Raw genomic sequence first — 19,083 nt, 5'->3', positions numbered from 1 at the left:
TGAGTTTGCTCACTTCCCGATCTATTGAGCCGACGTGTGACAGTCTCATTGTCACACGTCGGCTCGAACTATGTGGATGAGAGAAAATCACCCACCTCATAGTTCTCCTTTAACCCTTTGTTAGGACAGACAGTGTGCACATGTAATGAGGATAATGAAGATCTGCCAGCACAGTAATTATGGTACACATTGACTTCCCAGTCCCCTCCTTAAGTTCACATAGAAGGGGGAAGATTTTTTTTGCAAGGATAAAGGCAATCATTTTCAGGCCTAAAATGTGGAATATAACATGGGTGCAAAAATTGAAAAAAGGGCCTCAGTCATGAAGGGGTTAAATATATAATGTTAAGTTATGCTATGAGAATGGGAACATGTAACATATAAAGTAGGTGTTATCCCAATTTGGTTGCAAAAGTGGAAAACACTTTAAAGCAGGGCAGACACTGAAAACAAACAATCCTAGGTTTTGGAGATCAGATATTCTGCCATCTTCCTAAACTGAGATTGTTAATAGGAAGTCTTTCAAGATTTAAATAGTTCTGTCATTGAAAAGCTTTTGTTCAAAGTTTCTAAAACGGTAGAGAAAAATGTCCTCACCATCCACCTGTCGCCAATAAATCCGGTAGCCGGAACTTCCAGAAACCACCGACCATGTCAGCCTAACCCGCTGGCGTGATATGTCTATCACCCGGAGATCTCTGACGGGATTTACAGCAACCGGGATGTCCGCTGACCAGGGAAGAAGACACAAGCAAAATGTTAAAGGGGAGACATTTCCTAATAGTTTGGGAAATCATGGCTTTTCTGAGATGGGATTTGGGAAATCATGGGGTTTCTGAGATGGGATTTGGGAAATCATGGGGTTTCTGAGATGGGATTTGGGAAATAATGGCTTTTCTGGGATGGGATTTAGGAAATCATGGAGTTTCTGACATGGGATTTTGGAAATCATGGGGTTTCTGAGATGGGATTTAGGAAATCATACGTTTTTGAGGTGGGATTTGGGAAATCATGGCTTTTCTGAGATGGGGTTTAGGAAATCATGGAGTTTCTGAGATGGGATTTTGGAAATCATGGGGTTTCTGAGATGGGATTTAGGAAATCATACGTTTTTGAGGTGGGATTTGGGAAATCATGGCTTTTCTGAGATGGGGGGAGTTTCTGACATGGGATTTTGGAAATCATGGGGTTTCTGAGATGGGATTTAGGAAATCATACGTTTTTGAGATGGGATTTGGGAAATCATGGGGTTTCTGAGATGGGATTTAGGAAATCATGGAGTTTCTGAGATGGGATTTGGGAAATCATGGGGTTTCTGAGATGGGATTTAGGAAATCATGGAGTTTCTGAGATGGGATTTGGGAAATCGTGGCTTTTCTGAGATGGGATTTAGGAAATGATGGAGTTTCTGAGATGGGATTTGGGAAATCATGGGGTTTCTGAGCTGGGATTTGGGAAATCATGGGGTTTCTTAGATGGGATTTGGGAAATCATGAAGTTTCTGAGATGGGATTTGGGAAATCATGGGTTTTCTGAGATGGGATTTAGGAAATCATGGAGTTTCTGAGATGGGATTTGGGAAATCATGGGGTTTCTGAGATGGGATTTAGGAAATCATGGAGTTTCTGAGATGGGATTTGGGAAATCGTGGCTTTTCTGAGATGGGATTTAGGAAATGATGGAGTTTCTGAGATGGGATTTGGGAAATCATGGGGTTTCTGAGCTGGGATTTAGAAAATCATGGCGTTTCTGAGATGGGATTTGTTAAATCATGAAGTTTCTGAAATGGGATTTGGAAAATCATGGAGCTTCTGAGGTGGGATTTGGGAAATCATGGGGTTTCTGAGATGGAATTAGGGAAATCATGGAGTTTCCAAGATGGGATTAGGAAAATCATGGAGTTTCTGAGATGGGATTAAGGAAATCATGGAAGTTCTGAGATAGGATTTGTTAAATCATGGCTTTTCTGAGATGGGATTTGGGAAATCATGGTGTTTCTGAGATGGGATTTGGGAAATCATGGAGTTTCTGAGATGGGATTTGGGAAATCATGGTGTTTCTGAGATGGGATCTGGGAAATCATGGAGTTTCTGAAATGGGATTTGGAAAATTGTGGAGTTTCTGAGATGGAATTAGGGAAATCATGGAGTTTCTGCTTTTCTTATACAGTTTTCTCAAAGGTGGCAAGGGTACTTACGTGTTGTGACACTTGTGCTGACTGGTTGTCCCTCCCGGTTGCCCACCAGTGCTATGACTTGCACAGTATATCGCAAACCTGCGGTCAGGTTGACCAGCTCAAAGGAACTGGTGCTTCCTGGGACCTCTCTGGATTGCTCCGGACCACCTAGTGATGCAACAGGCAGGCATTTCAGTATTGAGATATGCAGTGACTTCTCCATCAATATTTGTTTTCTGAAATTACCTTTGGTCCTCCCCATTTAAAAAAGGTTTATAAGCACTTCTCACCCTATACATGAGGGGTGGGCAAACTCCAGACCCCCAGCTGCATCTGCCTCTGGGGGGTCATGCTTGGGGCTATCAGTTTCTTGCAATGCCTAATGGGATTTGTAGTTGCACCACAACTGCATGGTTGGAGTTAGCATATCCCTGCTCCACGCTATCCAGCGCTGTCCTCTGAACCCACCGAGACTGCTGGCCATCAGTCCTCGTTTGGCTTGAATGACACTCAACCCACTTTCTGTGAGCCTACGGTGTCCTGGACAATGGCACCGACATGGCATGGCAAGACTACTATATAATTATATTCTAGTAGGCATTAAGGACTGACCACCACAATGCTGGAGGAGGAGAGGAAGGACCTTTCTCATGATGTGACCAGCTGGAAGATACCTAAATTTCAAGTACAATACGCATTATGAAAAATGTTTTACGTATGGGGCGGGAGGGGTTTGAAGGCTTTGAGGATGGCACAAGAACTGGAGTTCTGCATTTAAAAGTGGGGAAAAAATGTTTTGCCTAACGCAAGGAAGAGTTTCAACCTCTGTTCATTAGAAATATTCTGCTCTCTTTGAGTCATGGACAACTACAAAAAGTGCATATTTATTTCTGAATACACAGATCGATAGCAGCAGAAGACATGCAGTGGTCCACAGGGGGTGTACAGGTGTGAGAGCTGAATTGATAAACGCTATATAAAATAGGTAGAGTATTTATACCATCCTCGGGGCTCCATAAAACCCTGTATGCTGTGGCTCCCTGAACACCAACCCACGTCACCCGTATGGTATTCTGGCTCTCGAAGACTCGAAGGCTTGTGACAGCGCCGACTTCCTGTTGTCCTAAGGAGATAGAAAATGAACAATATGAATGGAACATAAACAAGACGGGTTGCCAAAAGTATTTATGTAGGACAATTTATGGAGTAGAGAAGCATTAAAACCCCTGATACGTTTTTATTGCTGTCTGTGTACCTATGGGATAATTTACCTAATTATTCTCATAATCATTGCCTCTAAAACAATTTTAGAGTGGCCACCGGAACAAGAGGTGAGGAAAAACCTTCAAATGAGGATGCCTGACCCACTGACAACTGTCTTAGACGGAACCCCACTCACTTTGTAGAGATTTTCTCTCACTTCCGTTTGCATCTCCAGGAAAGGAATTGGAGAGATAAACCCCAAGATGACAGAGACAGCAAAAAAATAATACATTGATACATTTTATATCATGCAATATGTAGTATAAATTGTATTCTGGCTTACGAGTTTCCGCAGTGAGAGACTGCGCATCGCTCTCTCTTGAGCCTATAAGCGTCGAGACGAAGATAGTGTAGGCGGTCCCGGGCACTAAATCTGTAATATCGACTGCTGTCACATCCCTGGTGACCAGCCGTGACACTTCAACTCCTGTGAGGATAAAACGTATATCGTACGGTTATATCATTACAGACAAAGGAAAATGTTGTGACAATGATCTGGTGAACCTTTCCATTCACCAGCCATGTCAACAGATCAGTACCAATGTTCTGTTCCATCAACAACATTAAACATTGCCTTCTTTCCCCAAAATGTGCAGCCTGATGAGACAAAGCAGCAGTTACTGATATTCAATTGTTTTCTCAAAAGGCTATTAGCTAACAAATCCCCTGGCACATGCAAAGAGCCACCTCATATGGTAGGAATTTTGAAAAAACCCAAAGGTGGTGGTGGGATGTCGCAGAGGCACCCGAGGTATGTAGATGTAGTAAATAGAATGTCTCATGAATCAGGGTTCTATTTTTTTTTATATAACTCTCTTTTTATGAATTATATATCAGAACAAGAAATGTAAACTGATAATTAACAAAGTATAGTTTTGAAATATGTGGAATAGGGTACAAAGCATATCATGGTTAAAGTGCACGTTGAGCTTAATTATCACAACAGATACTTAAACATAATTATTAGATAAAGAGTCAACATCGCAAGCATAAGGCTATCACACCTCAACCTAACCACTGAACTATCACTTTCTCAAACAATTCATCCCCACACAGCTACCTCCTCATGTATCACCTCCCCCACCCTTTTAGATTGCAAGCCCTCACGGGCAGGGCCCTCCTTACCATCTTGTTCTGAATTGCATTGTGATTGTAATGTCTTCCTTATATTGTAAAGCACTGCGCAAACTGTTGGCGCTATATAAATCCTGTATAATAATAATAATAAGGCAATATATGGTAAACTAAATGAGAACAAATAAAGATGTAGGGAAAGAGAGGAAAAAGAAAGTGAAAGAGAAAAGGAATGAAAAAGAAAAGAGAGGGTGCGTGCCCCTCCTTCCAGCCAGGGTCCCTCACAAAACCCATGAGAGGGACGAGATTGGAAAAAGGTTAAATAGGGAAGACCATACACCACCAGGAGGACCAAGTTTTCTCAAATGTAGGTGAGGTGGCCGTTCTGCTGCACAATGTTTGCAGTGTGCCTGCCGCCCCCTTTCCAGCCAGTGCGCCCCAGGTTGCTAAGAGTCAGGAGGGGAGATCTGTAAGGGTCATACACATCTCAGCGTCCCACCGAGCTCCTCGCAACAGTGCGTCACTGGTTGTCAGGAGCTTGGCAGGACGCCGGCAAGAGTGTCCCAGGTGGTTAAGAGCTGGGCAGGGAGGTGCAAAGCCCTTACACATCTCCCCACCGGGCTCTTAGTGGCGTCACTCTCCACCAGCACTACTGCCCTGTCCCCTTATGGCGCGCACCACCAGCAAGTTTTGTAGCTTAACCAGGTTTGTAAGTTAAAGAAGGCCGATAGGAAGAAGTTATTTTCAGAGCCACATTTCTAAACATTTCTAATATAGGCCATAGCCTAGGCCAGCAGGGCTTCCAGGGGTGGTACATGGCCACCTACATATCATGTTCCTGATTGTCAGTGACACCTGTTTGCCAATAATACAAGGTTCTAAAGTGCCACCCAGCCTGCCCATGGGGGAAATAGTCTAGTATCTACTTACAGTTCACCCACTCTGGCTCTGTACACCCAAAACTGAACTGGTGACAGTTTTCCCCGGTGTTCTAGCAGCTTGTTTTAGGTGTACTGATGTAGAATGCACAAATAGGTTCTGTTCTCCACCTCCATCTTTGGTGAGCTTTATTTCCCTGTTACAGCTAAAATTTAAATCTAACCAGGGGTGCTACAAGACAGTTGGCCTAGGGGGGCATGGAGTACAAATCTAACCCTGGTTGATCCTAACTATACCTTACACCTTACCTGCTGAAATTTAGTGAACTTGGCACATGATAACCAGCGTTCACAATGCAGAGAAAAAGTGACGTACCATCTCTACGTCTCCACGTAATCCGGTAGTTTGTGGCTCTGGAGACCGGGCTCCATTCCACACGTATGGTGTTATCAGTAAGGCTCTGGAACCTCAGATTGGTGACTTTGTCCACTGTGTCATCTTCTGCAGAAGCTGTATGAAAATAACAAAGTGTCAGATGGAACAGAGAAGAGCCGGTAGCTCTTAACACTACCAATAAGGAGTGGTACTACTAAGGTGTCAATGGCTGAAAGCCATTTCTGTACAATTTCTAAGCACAGAAATAATTTAACAAAATGACTATCTTGGAAGACGATAAACTTGCTGGGTCATCATGGATGCTACGTTCACAGCGTTTCCTATCATTCCCAGTTGCTGTGTTATGTAACTTGTGTTAATAAGCCATGATCGGCATCAGAGGCCACCCATCCTCCATAGTCTGGAAATAAACCATCTTAAATAGCTGGAGAACATACAGTCTCCATCCAGGAGCACCTGGAACCCAGCCATTGAATTCAACATTATAGTAGCTGAGCTACAATACAACCAAATGTAAGGCTACAGAATTCAGCTATGTCTATGGAATGTCTTTCTAATGTTTCACAGCACATACAATGTTGTCACCAGAACAGGAATAGAGAGAAATATCATACCATACAAGACAGCTTACCTGTCCGAGCTGTGATGGTCACCGGACTGCTTTCCGTGTTACCAGCCAGTGCAGTCACCCCAATGACATACAGATTGTTTGCCTGCAGTCCATCAATGTCATATGATGTTGTCCCCGCAGGGAGGGTTCTGATGGTCTCACGACCTTATGTACAAGCAAAAATAAACATTCTTTAACACATTCATTTTTTCAGCAAACCTTCCTACGATATCAGAAAACCCTTTTCCTATAGTACTAAATGGATGCTTACTAAAAAAAGAGTGCCTCAGTTCCAAAAACTACAGGCCAAATGCAAATGTGCAAGTGTATTATGGAACTATCATCTACTATGAATCTACATACTGACATATCGGTCTGGATGTCACAACACTTCTTAAAACTCAATCTTTCAAAAACTGAGCTCATGATATTTCCTCCCGCCCGTGCACCTTCCCCCAACATTTCCCTTAACATTGATAACACAACTATCCAACCCTCCCCCCATGCAAGGTGCTAGATGTCATCTTTGACTCGGACTTCACCTTTCTTCCCCACATCCATACACTATCCAAATCCTGCCGCCTTCCCCTTCATAACATCTGCAAAATACGCCCCTTCCTCATCAATGAAACCGCAAAATTACTCATCCACTCTCTCGCCTTGACTATTGCAACTCCCTCCTCATTGGCCGACCTCTACACTGGCTACCCTTCCTTCAGTCTATCATGAATGCAGCTGCCAGACTCATTCACCTAACCAACTGCTCAGTGTCTGCAACCCCCCTCTGCCAATCCCTCCACTGGCTTCCACTCGCCCAAAGGATAAAATACAAAAATACAAAATATTAACAACCACTTACAAAGCCATTCACAACTCTGCCCCCCGGCTATATCTCAAGCCCTGTCTCAAAGAATCACCCTAACTGTCCCCTCTGCTCCTCCCAAGACCTCTTACTTTCCAGCTCCCTTATCATCTTCTCCCATGCTCGCCTCCAGGACTTCACTAGAGTCTCTGCCATCCTGCCATCCTCTGGAACTCTTTACCCCAACCTGTCTGTCTATCTCCCACCTCTTGACTGCCTTTAGGCGATCCCTAAAGACTCATCTCTTCAGGGAAGCCTATCCCACCTCAACCTAACCACTCAACCATCATATTCTCAAACGATTCCTCCCCACACAGCTACCTCCTCATGTATCACTTTCCCCTCCCTTTTAGATTGCAAGCCCTCAGGGGCAGGACCCTCCTTACCATCTTGTCTTGAATTGTATTGTGATTGTAATGTCTTCCTTATATTGTAAAGCCCTGCTCACACTGTTGCCGCTATATAAATCCTGTATAATAATATCTAGTCATAATACCTATCAGACTGCAAACGGTACTGACAGTGGAATCAGCCTTGTAATGCATAGTAATTTCCCAAAACACAAGAATATACAAAATAGTAGGTGCCTAGATACTGTCACGGGAAGTGATCTGCTGATTCCAATGAAGAATTATATGCTACAAGTCTTTTTAGTCAAGACGCAGTCTATAGACTGAAGCAGGCCATAGCACTCGATAGAATGGTTGAACCTTTGACTTATTATTTTGTTGAAATCGCAAAGTAATTGTACACATAAAATGCTGCTTTTCAACCACAAAAAGATGGGATCAAAACTTCCCAGGTGAACCCAGTGGAACCATCAAAGACATTGCCATAATTTACTTCCTTTTTGGATTCAATCGTTCAATAAACTGTATAAGGCTGTCAATTGATAGCTCAGTGTTGAACTATCTGGTGATATTCTACTGGATAGAAGTAGTTGACATTGACTGAACATTACCACGGGGTGCTACCACACACTTGGTGATGTTAAAGCATTTCCAATCACAAAAATAACCAAATAAATTAGAGCAAGCTAACACCGTCATTAAATTATTTCATGAGGTTGACAGGAGCCATTGGAGGTAGGTTGTATTAATCTTTTCTGGTCCTTTTTGTAAACAAGTGTTGGTTGAAATCTCCTTAAAATTGCCCAGCACATGTAACGAATAAAAGTGCCTAAAAATGTATGACTTTCACAAATGATCACTTCAGTTAGTAATCACAGAATCAGATCTACCATCACTTAGTCTCCATCTAATCCTGTATCCTGTAGCTCTCGCTATGCCAGTCCAGACAATGCGGATTCTGTTGGCTGTAGTCTCCGCCACTCGAAGGTTGGCCACTCCGCCAATGCCTGATTCTGCTGTAATCACAGGAAGTACAAAATGTAGGGAAAACCTGAGATGAATTTCCATAATTTTTATTATTATTGCTTTAGTATTATTATTAGTAATTTCTATGGATTGATGGGGTTATGTAGTCCAACAATCTCATATTAACATTTATCAATACATACACCAATAGAAAAAAACAGAAATGAAGAGAGAATAGACATGACAGGGAAGGAAGCTGATGTGTTGTATGATACAAGCATCAAAAACCTAAAAAGCATAAAAGAACCTAATAAGCATGGAAACAACCTCAAAATCCTAACATTTTCACGGAGCCTAAAGTATCAGTTTGCCGTTATTTGAGGCCATAAAAATGTGTTTCTTAATAGAACCTTAGCAATTTAAAGGAAGGTCTGGCCCTCCAAAAAAGAGTGAGTCCCTGGCTTTGTGTCTTGTACATGCCAGCACTGAGATCTCCCTCCCATCATTCTCTGATCTGCCCGCCAGGGGAGTATCTGTTGATGCCCCCTACATTTGTGTGCTCTCTCTCTTCCTTTTACATCATCCATAATATAAAATACATTAAAAAAAACCAGCAGGGATGGTAGCAGTCCCTTCTAATGGCGCAATCCCTGGAATTCAGCGCATCCCCATGGGAAACCACCAGGTGGTTTAACTCTCCAACATTTCCCAAAAACTAACTGCGGGTACTATTCTTTTAACATGATATACAGTTTGGACAGACAGGGTGACAACAAGAGAGGAAGTATGATTGGAGCAAAAGATCTAAAACAGAACATACTTAAAAACAAGGGAAGAGAAGTAAGAATGTCTACCCGGAGGTTCATAGTTTGGAGTAAAGAATTGTAGAGATGGCACGAAGCCCCACCTGTTCTGACGTTGATGGTCACAGGCGTTCCTTCATTCGTTCCCGCCACTGGGGTCACCCTCACTACGTACGTGATGCCTTCCTGCACATCGGTCAACTCGAATGTTGTCTGATCTCCTGGAATTACCTGGCTTCTCTCTGTCCCATCTAGGAGGAAACATAAACACAAAAGGTAAAGCCAATTACACGATTTTCTATACTGCATTAGAAACCATCTCCAGACATCCTGCAATGACGATAATATTGGGATTATCAAGGACCAACATTCAAAGGACTGAAAAGTCTTTTTAGATTTTTTTAGATGTATCTGTATAAGACATACGTTTGAAGTAACAAATCTTCATGTTTTTAGGTATATTTTCTATGAACAGGGCAGCCATGTTTCTCCATTATATACCCAGTCTCCGTTTCCTATTTTATTGTACTACACAATGGTTACTGCCTCTTAGATGGCCGAATGACTGAAGCTGGCCATAGGCATGGCAAGTGTTCCATATGCTTTTTTATGAATCATGTGAAGTGTGAATGGGACCTGACACTAAATTCAGGATTTAAATCTTAAAAATACATTCAAGAACCTTAACTATGAACAACAATGTATCTTATTTGTGTATCACTCGGCTGTAGATCCTCAAATCATCTCTGAATTGGTGCTGACACTGTCCTTCCTTCTGAAGGGGGGCTACTTTTGTTCCCCATGGTCCCTGTGTGTGTTGTAAAGTAGTCACCACTCCAAGCTCACTCTTGTGTTGGACTACAATCTTACATTTAGTTTACTAATTTGTATTGAGATTGTAGCCCATCACAGGAGGGAGCTTGGAGGAGTGACTACTTTACAACACGCACAGGGACCATGGGGAACGCAAAAAGCCCCCCTCCAGAAGGAAGGACAGTATCAGCACCAATTCAGAGATGATTTGAGGATCTACAGCCGAGTGATACACAAATAAGATACATTGTTGTTCATAGTTAATGTACTTGATTGTATTTTTAAGATTTAACTCCTGAGTTTAGTGCCACTTTAACAAAAGAAACTCAAAATTATAGACAGCATGGCCATTATCCCTCACTAGGTAAGAGAACTAAAGAGGTTGCAAGAAGGTTACTTGATGATTAGCAAGGCTTGCTGGGATTCTCTTGGGACTTCCAATTATAAAATGAGATTATTGATGGTCCCGTGTGTTCTGGACAGTTCATTTGAGCTTAGCAGTTGTGAAAGCAAATTTGGAACTCACCTTCGGAGTTTCTGATGAGGATTCTGTATTCGGTGGCTCTAGGGACTCCTCTCCAGGCCAGGCGGATCCGTTGTCCTCTTGCTTCCAAGGCACGAAGGTTTGTCACACCGCCAATCGACGCTGCTTCTAATCATGTGAACAGAATGAAGATAATTGGGGATTTAGGGGAAAAGCTGCAATCAAATTATTTCATACCTAAGCCATAAACAGTATAAGAATACTACAGTTTATAGGAACGCCTTAAAACTGTGACCATGATGATGCTAAATAAACCCAATAAACATGTTGATTTCCACACCAAACTGATCCAATGCCGATAGTCCTGAATGTGCTGTTTCTATAGAGCACATGACTTCAATGCAGAATCTAGACACATGCACAAATGGAAATGTGATAAGGAGAGCGCTGACATGTGCCAGTGTTTTCTGTGTTACATGAAAGAAGGTACCCAAAGGGGGCTATTTATAAATCTTCTGCCTAGCCATATGCTGGTCAAATGCTGTTCACACAGCATTTCCAACACTAGATGCAGCCAGAGGTTTACCTACAACAAAATGCACCCCTGGCATCCCTCCCAATCCTGACAACCAGTGATGTCACTGGTTGACAGAAGTTGGGCAGGACACTAGTCAGAGCATCCCAGGTTGCTAAGAGCTAGGCAGGGAGATGTGTAAGGACCATACACATCTCCCTGCCCAGCTCTTTACAACCCTTGGATGCTCTGGTCGGCGTCCAGGCCACATACACATTTCCCTGCCTACACTGGTTGCTAAGAGCCGTGTGGGGAGGTGTGTAAGGCTTTTATACATCTCCCCGCCCAGCTTTTTACAACCTAGGGCGCTCTGGCTGGTGCCCCACCCAGCTCCTAACAACCAGTGATGTCATCCGTACCCAGGAGCTGGGGTGGACGCCGGCCAAAGCATTACTGGTTGCTAAGAGCCGGGCCGGGAGACATGCCCAGGACATGTGCCATACCCTGGATTTACCACTGAATGCAGCCAAGGAGCCGCTCTCTAGATGACCAACTGCTTGTATCAGGGCTGAAGGCTCTTGGGAGTAGTCTTGAGGCAATGTGCAGTGATGTTTTGCACCCTGCCGGCCCCTCCCACCTGCCATGATCTGCCTGCATTATATAGAAAAGCACAGAGACCTATCGATGACATAACTGGATCTAAAATAAAATAATAAAATATCTAAAACTTTTTATCTAAAACTGTCATGTTGATGAGGGCAGAGGGAGGATCCAGGGAAGACAAAATATAATCAGATTACACTTCAGCTTCTTACTTTATGTTGAGCTCCTAAAATGATAAATAAGAAAGGCCAAAGGTCTTTTCTTCACCTTGTTTCTGAAATTACCTGTCTGGACAGTGATGGAAACAGCCGAGCCCTCCCTTCGACCGATCAGCGCTGATATAGACACCTCATACGACGCACCTTCTTGAAGACTGTTGAGTTCAATCGTGTTTTGGTTGCCTGAAACTCGTCTCACTCTTTCAAAAGATCCTGTAAGATCAACATATTTTACACAAATAAGTCGCTAACTGAAGAACAAGCGCCATGACACCTCGAGCCGTATAAAGCAAAGAAGGTGAATGATCAATTAGGGAACTGCAGGGGCGTCCCGAGGCGTGGTGTCATCTGGAGCAGCCACCGGTGACACCCCGATTGGACGTCATCACACATGCCCATGACATCATGCGCATGATGAGGTCACGCACGCTTACCTGCCGGTGCCATCTTGGTGATGGGCGCCAGCAGGGCTGTAGCTACCATGGGGCGAGTGAGGCACTCGCCTCAGGCGCAGCTGAGAGGGGGCGTAGTCAGGGCCGGCCTGGCTGCGCCCCCTTTCCCCTGTTGCCATGGCGAGCACAGGGCGCCAGGCAGCCAACACAGTCGTGGCTCGGCAGGAAGAAGAGGAGCGGCACATTCTCCAGCTTATCCTCGAATCCCTGCTGCTCTCCCCTGCCTGTATGGGCAGAGGACTCTGCGTCCTCAATCTCTTTCTATTTTAAAATAGAAAGAGATTGAGGATCTAGCTGCAATGCATAGAAGAAGCACAGAGACCCAGTGATGACATCACTGGAGCTACAATAAGGCATACAATGCCAACATAAAGCTTTTATTTAAACATTTCATTAGCATGTTGATGAGGTAGAAAGGAGGAACCAGAGAAAGCAAAATATCAGCAGATTACACATCAGCTGTTAGAGGTAGATATCAATGGGTTCATTCCAAAGTCCCACCCGGCTACGTTTGCAGGGCACTAGCACACGAGTATAGGAAATTCCTATACTCGTCAGCGCCATCTAGGGGCTCTGGTGAAAATGAACCCCTTACTGTAGGACATACATTATCTTTTCATTTGTTCTCCCAGAACAAACAATTGCGTTTCTAAGCTGTTTACAGACTGGCACTGAGAATTTTCACCAGGACGCCATAAAACCAACTACATGTCCTCACCATCGGCGCTGCGAATCACCACCTTGTATTCCGTAGCGCCCGCCAATGCCGTCCACTCCAAGCGGATTTTTTTGCCGCTGACATCTACAAGGCGCAGGTTGGTAACCGTACCGACAGGACCTTGGTTAAAAGAAACAGGAAATGTTTAAAAATGACAGGACCCAAAACTATTAACAGGTGAATACAAAAACAATAATGATGTGCCGTCCGTCCGTTTTTTTACTACGGGCGGACGGCAAGAGGTTAAAGAGGAACTTTACGCGTATTTTTAAAATAACAACAAACACACCTTTAGAAATGTTTAGTGATGACAATCTACAAACAGATACTTCTAGATAATTTCCGGCTTTGTATTCTTTGCATATCTTATTTTCCTTTTCCTCCCCATTCTTCCCACAGTGGCCATTTTTTACTAAGGGCAGATTAATATATCTCCCTTTACTTCCTGGAACTCTGACACATGTGACTAGGACATGTGACCATGCACATCATCTCAGGGGAGGAAAATTTCCCTGAGATTACCTGTACAGAGGTACAGGTCATTTTACTAACTCAAACACACACACACACACACACAACCACATAGGTTGAACTCGATGGACTCGTGTCCTTATTCAACCTTACCTACTGTGTAATCTATGTAATCTCGTGAGATTTCCCAGCAATGGGCTGCTGATGTAATCTTCCCAGGATGCAACACTTGGTCACAGGCTGCATCACTAATGACCAAGAGGACCAGGAAGTAGAAAGCAATCATTGTAAGTAAAATAAAATGATGCTTGTTTAACTTATGAATGTAAGAAGATTTCACATCTACATGCAGAGCTGAATGCTGATGTAGTTTTTAGAGAAAGGGGGTAAAGGTTCGCTTTAGGGAAAACTCCAATTTGAGTTCAAATATTGATACAACATATTTAATTGTAGACAATCCATTTTTTTTTTTTTCAATCTCAACTGAATAAAGTATATCTAAAGCAATTTTTAACATTTTTGGATAGGGTATAAAAGTGTTAGAGCCTCTATCATTCGTTTACTGATGTCAGTGCCCACATTGCTGAGATTCACACTCTCTATTTGTCCTGAAGGCCATTGTGCCCAAGGCCGAAAGTACTGGGAAATCCACAAAGTTTACAGTTGTCACCAGAACAAAAAGTAAGGGGTAGAACTTCCAATGGGGACAACTGTTGTGGGGAATTCTTCTTACTTTGTAGAGATTTCATCTCACTTCCTGTTGCAGTGGCTGTTGGACAGGAAGTAAGGGGTAATCTTCTTTGTGGGATACAGCAAAAAATAAACTGGCTCTACTTTATCCAAAACTTAAAAAAAAAGACTATACACTTAAAATATACATTTTTAATTTATTATGTTTCAAACTGTAAACAACTCTCTTGCAACACAGTAGCTGTGTATTGATAGAGTTATCCCACAACTCATATCCCCCTTCTCCTGTAACTGGCTCGTTGCCTTTCCCAGGAGAATACACAGAGCTTGAGGTCATACCAAAGACATCCCCTGCAATGTCCCTAGGTTTACTTCAGAAAGAACTTTATCTTTGGCGGGACAATTGCTGGGGAGTGCGACATTTTTACGACACTACTGAAACTGGTGAATACACGTGGTGCCCTGCTGATAGACATTCCTCCAAGTGGTCACGTCGTGCCTGCATAACAGATCACCTCCATTTGTTTGTGGCTAGCATTAATAAACCAGGAATAGCTAGATATGCTTCCAGTCTGGAACAATGCATTCAGAGATCACCGATTGGTTACAGCACAGGTTTGCTTTGCAGTAGAAGGTCAAGTTTGGTTTGACTCACCCGTTTCATAGGTGGTTGCTGGCGTTGCCACCTCTCTGCCATCATACAAGGTGAAGAGTGTTATCCGGTACTCTGTTCCTGGCCGCAGCCCGGTAATTTCATATTGGTTGGTGGTAGTAGGGAGATTCACAATCTGCGGAGCCTTAGGACCACCTAGAAGACAGGTCTATGATTAACTACTTATATCTATTGACTTGCTTATGCTTATACTCTTCTGCTCTGGTACTTTACCAATCTTAGTACTGGTTCTAAACATACGTGCCTCTTACCTCGAGCTTGCCTCCATTCCAGCCTGTAGCCGGTAGCCTCTGGGATGAGGTTCCATGTCACCTGGATTGAAGTGGGACTGTTGGCAAACGTTCTCAGTTCCTGGACAATCCCCGATTCTAGGCAAAAATGCAGATGTTTAGTAACGGTATTGGCAAACCCGCAGTTGCACAAATTATTAAAGCTTTACGTAGACACTGAATGGCTTATGTACTTAGGAGGAGAGTGATGGGCAAGGTACAGTAACCAGAACTCCCAATCAGAGCATATTTTTGCTGATTTAACTACTGGCCAATTCAAGGTAAAAATATGTAGAAAATATGTATAAGAAGATATTACCATCGGTTAAAATCCAATGTCAGAATAATCAGTAGGTCTAGAGATCTTGGCTCTGAGACCTCTTAACTCCCAAGGCTCATCTACTGGGATGGCTGGCCCCATTCATCAATTGGAAGACCTAGATGGACCTTTGAAGGGACAGTGAAGACTTTGCAAGACTTGTCCTTATCTCCGGATCTACTGATCATTCTAGGATCTTTACTAATAGTAACCTCTGCTTATACATTCATTTTTGCACCTCATGCTTAGTTCTACTTGCCCATGTTCACTTTAAACTGCTAAAAGTGGAGAAGACTTAATTCCCCCATAATTATCACATATAAAGGATATTTTTGTTCATTTGAAACCTGTAGATACATCATTGCTATCACAATAGACTGGACCAATTTTAATTTGCTCACCAAACCCTTTCGTTTTCCAGCGGCCTACCTACTCTATCGTGTTCTCCCCTCCCATTTTCTTCAAACAAACATATAATTGGTGATAGTATTTAATAGCCATACCCTTATGGCTTATGTATGCAGTCTGAATGGGTTACCAGTGCACCACAGTGTAATCAAATTGCACACCACCCTTTTGTTTGGATGCAGTGCACCACAGCATCTGTGGCCCACTACTGTACAGTGTGTTGAGGTGCTTCAACGCATTAGTCTGAATGGGTACTAAGGGGCCTGTGTAATGGGCTTTGGGCTTGTGTCGATGGAATCAGTTTCACATCAGTGTGAGATGCCTCTGAGATCATTCAGAATTTACTGACATGTGCATATGACCTGCAGTTGACTTCCTTCTGACCTGCAGTTGACTTCCTTCTGACCTGCAATTGACCTCCTTCTGACACTCAGTTGACCTTCTGACCTGTAATTGACCTCCTTCTGACAATTAGTTGACCTTCTGACCTGCAATTGACCTCCTTCTAACCTTCAGTTGACCTACTGACCTGCAATTCACCTGCTTCAAGTAGGTTTTGCATTCCTATAGAATTGTAAGGGAATGCCAAACATGCTTGAAGGGGGAAAAAAGCCGTCCACACAGGTCCTAACAGAGCTGCTAGTTCCGGGCGATCCCGATTCTGAAACATGCATTAATGCCAGTGAGTTCTGAAAATTATTGGCCTGCATATTTAGTTCACGTCTCAAGATGGGGAAGCCAAGGTCTGAATGACAACCCTGGAGCCAACACCTCAAATAATATGTCAATAATGAAATCTTCCATATTTCTCTCCCCAGAACTTCCTTTAAAAATCCTTCAGATTTGTTTTTAAAACTCAGCTCAGTTGTGTGATGGTTGCCGTTGCACACTTTCCTCTTTAACACTGGCCTTGTAGCATAACAAAAGTTCCAGCAATCTAATTATTATTGCCTATTTTAAATCTGGCCTCTCCTGAGTGAGAACATGCAGCCAAGGAGATAATAGAGGTAAAGAAAAGATTTGTTCCCCTTCATTAAATCTTTAGCCTGCAACCATCCAAGCATTACCACCAGGAGTCTTGAAAGGAAGACCAACAATGGAAACGGTCACGTAGAGGTCATATATTTTGGAAACGAACAGAGAATCAAAAAATAAATCACATTCAAGCTTGTGGTCCATTCAACCGACTGCTGTTCCTGTCCACAAGGGAGTTTTTGGTGTTTCTGCCCATCTTGTGTGTTCCAGCTCCTCCTGTTACATTCTCCATGATATAAAACCAATAAAAAATCCAGCATGAATGGTGGAAAACCGTTACAGAGGCTACAACAGGTGTGCAGGTCCGGATACTCAGACATCTCAACTAAAGAATCCCTATAGAACTAAAGGTTAATATTGAATGGGAGTCCCTATGGATAGAAGAAACTGCCCATGGACTTAAAGAGACCCTTTCACTTAAAAAAAACAACTATTATTCATTGTATATACCTTTCCTGCTTCTGACACTGCTCAACACTTCTCTATTGCAGAGAAATGGTCTCCCAAAGTCAGCTAGGAAGCCAACACTTCCGGAAGTGTTAAGCTCCTGGGTCCCCCACAGCTCTCACTGGTTCCTGGATACAGCTGGATACATCAGTAAAATGGACCTCATCAAGAAGAACCAGTGGGGGCTGTAGGGGACCCAGGAGAGTGACACTCCTCAATAGAGCAGTGTTGAATGGCATGGACAACAGGAAAGGTAAGTATACGTGCACTCTTTTCTATATGTGCACTCTTTTGATTAAAAAGTTTCATAATGTGACAGGGTCCCTTTACCTATCCAGCATCCAACAACTGAGATGTCATTTTTTTTTTTTAAATGATCCGACCCTTTAATAATAAGGGATGGGAACTCTCACTTACAACAAAAGGGTTGAAGGTTTAAAAAGAAAAGGGATGAGAGATGATTTCATTATTAAATATGAATAAACCCGAGGGTAGTATAGAGTTAGTATAGAATTGTAAGGGAATGCCACACCTGTTTGAAGTGAACAAAAGCCCGTCGACACAGGTCCTAACAGTTCCAGGTGATCTATTAGTATAACAATTTGGCAAATATGACACCAGGATCTCAGCTTGATGCATTTGTAGAATGCCATTCAGTTTACTTGTAGAAGTGGCATACCAGATTACCAGCAGGTGTTGCTACAGTAATTTTTTTTTTTTATTATAGGCATTTATATAGTGCTGACAATTTACACAACACACATTCATATCAGTCCCTGCCCCCAAGGAGCTTACAATCTAAGGTATCTATCTCATATACAAGGGCCAATTTAGACAGGAGCCAAATAACCTTCCAGCATGTCTTTGAAGTGTGGGAGGAAACCGGAGTACCTGGAGGAAACCCAAACAAGCACAGGGAGAACATGCAAACTCCTTACAGACAGTAACCTGGCTGGGATTTGAACTGGGGACCCCCAGTGTTGCAAGGCAGAAGCACTAACCACTACAACACTGTGCTGCCCATCATCCTCTAAAATCTAAAATTGTCATCTGGTTGTAGGAGAGTCAGGGAAAATAATTTTTTTTAAATGCCTTAAAAAAAGTTCAGATTTTCTTTTTAATTCGATATATATATATCACTGGGCTGGCTTCTTATCTTTCTATGGGAGTCTAAAGGTGAGATCTCCCTTGATGTTGTCAGGCCCACCCCCTGCTCTGGATCTTATGAGAATATCACAGGTTCGATGTATTCACAATATGGAGGAACCACAAAGAATATATAAAGCCGAACCTTTAAATTCTCTAATAATTATTTGTTACATTTGAATGCTACCTGTTTTCACCCTATTAGATGTCGCTGGCCCCTCTGTGGCCCCAAAAAGTGGACTGACGGACACGGTGTAATCGGTGCTGGGCTCGAGGTTCTGGATGAAGTAAGTCTCAATAGATGGACCGACATCAAAGTCTTTTGTGTCATCCCCTGAAGAAATACAGAAAAAATAAAGAATTAGCAAGACCAAGAAACAGGTGGAGAGAGTAAGGGGGTAGAGGGAGGACAGAGTTAGGAAGAATGGTAGGGAGAAAGAGGGG

The 19,083-nt window shown here is 42.9% G+C and overlaps 1 protein-coding gene across 1 annotated transcript in view; it reads right to left on the bottom strand.

The window, feature by feature from the left end:
• LOC108797962 (collagen alpha-1(VII) chain-like) overlaps positions 1-19,083 on the bottom strand; it is a 168,515-nt gene that overhangs the window by 103,133 nt on the left and 46,299 nt on the right. Inside the window, exons 12-25 of the mRNA XM_018569650.1 lie at positions 18,827-18,973; positions 15,267-15,383; positions 14,998-15,150; positions 13,182-13,301; positions 12,078-12,224; positions 10,719-10,844; positions 9,484-9,630; positions 8,501-8,623; positions 6,420-6,563; positions 5,768-5,902; positions 3,723-3,866; positions 3,177-3,299; positions 2,198-2,344; positions 598-729 (exon numbers count right to left, since the gene is read on the bottom strand). Coding sequence (XP_018425152.1) covers positions 598-729; positions 2,198-2,344; positions 3,177-3,299; positions 3,723-3,866; positions 5,768-5,902; positions 6,420-6,563; positions 8,501-8,623; positions 9,484-9,630; positions 10,719-10,844; positions 12,078-12,224; positions 13,182-13,301; positions 14,998-15,150; positions 15,267-15,383; positions 18,827-18,973 — 1,905 coding nt within the window. The remainder of the gene's footprint in view (positions 1-597; positions 730-2,197; positions 2,345-3,176; positions 3,300-3,722; positions 3,867-5,767; positions 5,903-6,419; positions 6,564-8,500; positions 8,624-9,483; positions 9,631-10,718; positions 10,845-12,077; positions 12,225-13,181; positions 13,302-14,997; positions 15,151-15,266; positions 15,384-18,826; positions 18,974-19,083) is intronic.

This window comes from Nanorana parkeri, unplaced genomic scaffold, assembly GCF_000935625.1.
Source record: "Nanorana parkeri isolate BGI_ZX_2015 unplaced genomic scaffold, ASM93562v1 scaffold1372, whole genome shotgun sequence".
Lineage (NCBI taxonomy): Eukaryota > Metazoa > Chordata > Amphibia > Anura > Dicroglossidae > Nanorana > Nanorana parkeri.
Note: the sequence above shows the minus strand (reverse complement) of the source record. Positions and strands in the feature narration are given on the sequence as shown.